Source organism: Squalius cephalus (genome assembly GCF_949319135.1).
Source record: "Squalius cephalus genome assembly, chromosome: 5".
NCBI classification, from domain to species: Eukaryota; Metazoa; Chordata; class Actinopteri; order Cypriniformes; family Leuciscidae; genus Squalius; species Squalius cephalus.
The window spans coordinates 26,697,217-26,702,746 of NC_137126.1; the positions used below are offsets into that span (position 1 = coordinate 26,697,217).

A 5,530-nucleotide genomic window follows, 5' to 3' on the forward strand; every position below is an offset into this window, starting at 1 on the left:
CAGGTGAAAATAAAGCTATTTTATTGTCAAAGCATTCAACATGATTAGATAAACTATCAAATAGTAAATTTCAGCAAAAGGAAGAAACACTGAATCTATTCCTCACAGACACAAAATATTACACTTTGTATTCAAACAAAACAAGTATTTACATTGTTTCGAATAGACTGCATCTTATACCAATAACTATAATTTACATGCACTCTTAAATACACTTCAACATCATGTTCCCAATGTTCAATATCCTTATGCATATAGACATAACATGTCATTGAATAACTCTCAATGAAATGATCTGCATCTTAATTAATTTATATACATTATACATTAAATATATACAAAATTCAAAGTACACTTACATTATTACTGTCCCTTTTTTTCAAATAATAAGTGCTTCATATAATAAATAGATTTTAGGTTTTTAAGTGAAAATGCATCGTCATACACAAAAACATGACATTTGGAGAAATCAAAACAGTAATGTCTTTTTTAAAACGAGAGCAAACGTGTTGGCATTACTCCTCCAGATTAACCATATTCCATTTTGATTTAAAAGTTGCAAGGAAAAAAGAAATAAAGGAGGAAAGAAAGAAAGAAAAGAATAAATCCTCAAAAATTCAGTTGTGAGAGGTCATGTGCCGGGAAAGGTGGTGCCGCTCCCTGAAAGACTCATTACAGATTGGACACTTTAACTTTTCTTCTCTCCTTCTTTTAATAAGAGGTTCCATGGCAAACTCCTTTTTGTGGTGCGAGCGCATGTGGTAGACCAGGTCAGAGGTCATGCGGAAGGAGGCATTGCATTTGGCACACCAGTTCTGGGCAGGCAGACAAAGGGAAGTGAATGAAGGGGGCAGGAGTGTAAGAGCAGAGGGCATTTGCAGCTGGATGGGGCCTGAGGTCTTGGGCCAGAAAGCTGTGGTGTACAGGAAAGGGTTCTGTTTTGCAATGCCACCCGGCACGGGGCAGTTGCTGCCTAGTTCTGAGCCATGGAGCTTCGCGGCAAGGTGGTCCGCCTGGTAGAGTCTACTGGAGGAGACGGTGTCGCCCACTACAGGATGGCAGTCCACCGCCGGCAGAAGCTTGGGTGCCATGACAAGAGGTGATATCTGCGAGAAGGTGCGAGACGGCTGGCTAAAGGCACTCTTTCTCTCCGAGCCTCCACCACCCTGCTGGGGCACCGAAGTGAAAGCACTGCCAATTGACGAGGTCTCCATTCGGGACTGTGGGGGCTGAGTCTCGCTGAGAACCTGTCTGATGTTCAGGTGCTTTTCAGCCGGGTTGCTGCTGGGCCGGCCAGCCTCCTTGTTCTCTGAGTTGGAGCTGGAGTTTTTGCCGCTGTGCTTCAAGCCCTGAGGTGACTTCTTGACCTCTGTAAAGGCGCTCCTCTTGGTTTCCGTCGACTCTGAAATAGAGGGAGAAAAAGCCCGCCTGCTCTCGTCCAGACCGTACGCTCCACGGTAGTGCTGAGCCGAGTTGGCCAACTCCTCTTTGGATTTGAGAGGCTGAGATAATCCACTTTTCCTGCTGTCCTCCATGTCAGAGAACTTGCGCTTTCCAGAGTTCTCACTCAGGATCTCGGCCTCTTTGTCGCTCGGCGGACTGGTTCTGTTTTTCTCCATGTCCCTGGCCAGATTATGGAAGTCTGTGGATGGCTTTCCGTCCTGTGGATTTGAGAAGCCATCAGATCGGCCCAGTTTGGGACTGGACCTGGCAGGGGGTAGACTAGCCTGGTCACTGGCATCCTTGGCCTCCTCTTCTGGGCTGGCCATGCCTTGTAGTCTCTTAGTGCAGCGGAATCTCAGATGAGCCAAAAAGGGAAATTCGAACTGGAAACGCTGGCTACAGTCCGGGCACAAAAAGGGTGACGTTCCTGAAACACATAATTGGTGGGAGGAGAAGAGAAAAAGAAAAGAGACATTTTTAGAAAAAGTGTCCTTAAACAGGTACATAATGATGATATGAATTTTGTAATGCATCATTTTATTAAGACATAATTTAGAAAAAAAAAATATATATATATTTATAAATGATTGACAAGTAGGCTATACATTTTTAAAAACCTTTCATAACTCTATATTAATTATCCAAACACAACCAACTTCTATTTTTGACCAAAATATAGCGCAATTGAATTTCAAAGTGTACCTTTATTTTTCACTTGATTTCTGCCTGAGCTCAGGAGCAGCAGCTCAATGAGATCCTTGCCATACCACACCAGCAGCTCTTCGTCTTTCTCTATTCTCCTCAGTGACCTGTAGAATAGTTGGCCGTTCTTCACATAGGCCTCTAGGTTCTGTTCATCTCTGTCTCTCGCCGACTGGACCAGCCTCAGCCACATCAGGCCTTCTGAGGAGCTGTTGGCAGCTGACGTGTCCACCTGTGTCCGGTACCAGTAAAGCGCTTAGAACATCGGACCAATCGTTCAAATATAGCCAATCAGTAATTAATTGCAAAGAATACAATTCCTCTAACCCAATTTAGTAAAGGCGAAATAAATAGTGTGGTGTAGCGAAAGTTAGCAAACTATTAAGCCTATATGGCTTACATAAATGTACATTTCAAACACTCGACTTGTTGGAATTGAAATAAACAGTGACTATACCCTGAAGATGTAAGGCGCCGTTCGTTTGTCTGTGGACTTCAGAGCGATAAAGGCGATGCTGTCATACAGTGAAGTGTGACTCAGAACACATGGGCCAAAAATGGCATTTTCCGGAATGTCACAGGTTGTGTAGACGCTGGTAAATATATCCGTTAAACACTGCTGCATCGCTTTCGCGTCTCCATCCCAGGCAAGTCTGTGCGAACTGGATTCCTCCATCATTTGCTGTAAGACAAAATGTCAGTGAATTAAATGGGAATAAATACAACAGATATTATATTTGTATTATATAAGGTCTGTGAATTGTTTTAAATATTTAATTTTCCATTTCCAAACAGAAAGTGAATAACAAAACCTTTCAACACGCAGTTGGCTTTACTTTACATTTAGGCCAGTGTCTTTTTTCTTTCTTTCTTTTTAAAAGCTAATTCTATTCGATTGATAACTAAATATAAATGTACTGATGTGGACCTATGTGTCTGAAAAAAAGCTTAAAGTAGGCCTATTTTGTTGATATGATGTAGCCTAATACATTGTATGTTATTTAGCCTAATGTATTTTATAAAATGTAAGCAATGTAGAATTAAAGGAGTTTTTAATTAATTCTGTAAAAGAAGACAGAAAATATAAGTAGCTAATCCAAGAAAAGGGGGAGGATGTATATTTCTTACAATGCATTAATTCGATTCAAACGCATGACTGTGACCGTATTATTAATAACTCTCAATGCGTATTCGAAAATATTTGACATGGCTTTGACAAGGAAAATCTGGCCTTATGAGACCGGTTGGTCTATTTACAATCGGTGACCATATCGAATGGATTCAGTGGCACTGTCAACATCACTGTTTTCATGTCAGCTAACCTTTAGCTCCTTTTTACAAGAATGAACGTATGTCTCATTACCATAATCCACCACTTTCCTTCTGAGACTTTAATTAAGGCAGCACGCGGAGTTAATTATTTTTCTTCTCCAAACCCTTAATGCACTTACAAATGAGGTAAATCTGTAGTACAGTATTTTACTCGTGAATTGCAGTTTACTCTTGTAACTTGTACACAAGAGGGGTTTTAGCAGTACTTAAAAAAAGTGTGTAAATATTATATTTGTCTATAATCCATTTCCATTTTGTTCGTGTCTTTTTAAATCGTTTATTATAATTGTAACAGTAGCCTACGGCATATTTCTGTGATTTTCCATGATTCATCAGCTTTTTGATGAGGTTAAAAATATATATTTTTAAAATACAATGAAAAATTCTTTATGACGACAAGAGTGAAGGAAAATATTGCTACTGCAGTAAAGCTGATGGTAAAACTAAACTGTGAGCACGAAATGTGTTAAATATTGCAACTCCTTTCCAGACACGTTTATTAAAAAACATCTTTATAAATCACAATTTACAAATTCGTTTACAGATTTTCAGCTGAGAGGTACAGGGTGCTGTTATAAAAAAAGCCCGTTTTTTATTTTATTTTACATAGGCTACATTTAGGCTATAGCGCACATAAGCCGACACTGGCGCACGTAATACAAAAATAGTATAAAAACGTTAGTCTATATGAAATATGTCGTAACCTATAGGCTATATTTCTGCAAAACGTTTAAATTACCATTTTTATTTATTATGAAGATGCTATTTCAAACGGTCACGTCCGGCTCTTGATTGTATTATCAGGACACAAATGCTAAAAGTTCCCTTCATCCATAAAAAGCCTTAGTGTGAATTTTGCCCTTCCTTTCACGATTCTCTCCTTTTGTAGCTGTGAGGTCCCACTCTCACTCTCCTGAGAATCACACAAAGGATCCACTGAATATGCATTTCAACTAAATACTATAATAGACCCACGAATATATGCGCATTTCTAAAATAGAGGAGACGGAACCCATTGACCTCATGTTTCAGGCTGAAATTTATTGCGCTTTTTATCTACGGTCTTGTTGTTATTCCAACTTTACGACTTTATGATGTGTAACCAGTTTCCCTGATTCAATGACTTTCCGTCTACCATCTGCGAGCTTTCGGTTGCGAGGATGCTGTTTGAGCTCTGCGTAGCCCCCATGTATTAGGCTACTAGCCTCCGGTTGTTTTTATTGCAAAATTGTCATTACTCACCGTGGTTCTAGGGTAAAATAATCCACAAGGTTTTGAAATTGCCGTCAATATATCTTCAAGTAGGCTATTCAGCGTGTCCAGTGAAGTCCGTGCAGTCAGTACATTTCCCCGTCGGTTGAAAGTGACAGTGTTGCCGACCGTCTTATGATTCGCGAGCGCGGAGAGGCGTGCAGATGGGGCCGATAGACTGACTGAGTGGCACCCACATACACACTTTTTGTTTGCTGCACATAATCTGCCCAATGAGGCGTGACACGCTTCGTCTCCTCCCTTTAACTCTTCGGTCGCCGACAGTTAGTAGATGCAGAGTGCTTATGCTGAAACGTTGTCAAGTGCATGCTGTCAGATGCGAATTTGCTGAATATTTCATTAATCTGTTATATTTTCAAAGAACACTCACATATTTTTTAAATGAATTTTAATGTTTGAATAATATTCAATAGATAATGCTTATTATGCTGTTTTTACATGTACATTGTAAAATGTTGTTACATTTATGGTCAAAAATGGAAATTGTTGTTGCAGACCTTTCCTGTAAAAGTACAGTAGCGATGTTATGCATTACGCGGGATAGCATTTTGATGATTGTAATTAAGCCTACAGTCAACAGTAGCTAGCCTATAAGTCGTTAAATGACATGATGTAGGCTACAAACCTATGTGGGCCATCTTTCTGTTACTGTTACATGTAGGCTACTGATAATAACACAAAGGAAGGTCACATGATGACTTCTACTGTGGCCAATAATAACAAAGACAGAGCCCAGTATTAGGCTACCCACACAAACACCATCAGGGTAAAATAAAGCAAA

At 39.9% G+C, this 5,530-nt stretch overlaps 1 protein-coding gene across 1 annotated transcript; it reads right to left on the bottom strand.

The window, feature by feature from the left end:
* prdm8b (PR domain containing 8b) lies at positions 1-4,902 on the bottom strand. Its single transcript, XM_079872646.1, has 4 exons — positions 4,720-4,902; positions 2,603-2,827; positions 2,146-2,377; positions 1-1,870 (listed from the first exon to the last, which is right to left on the bottom strand). Exons 2-4 carry the CDS (start codon positions 2,822-2,824, stop codon positions 618-620), a joined length of 1,707 nt encoding a protein of 568 aa, XP_079728772.1. The 5' UTR covers positions 2,825-2,827; positions 4,720-4,902; the 3' UTR covers positions 1-617.
* Positions 4,903-5,530: the final 628 nt, after the last annotated feature.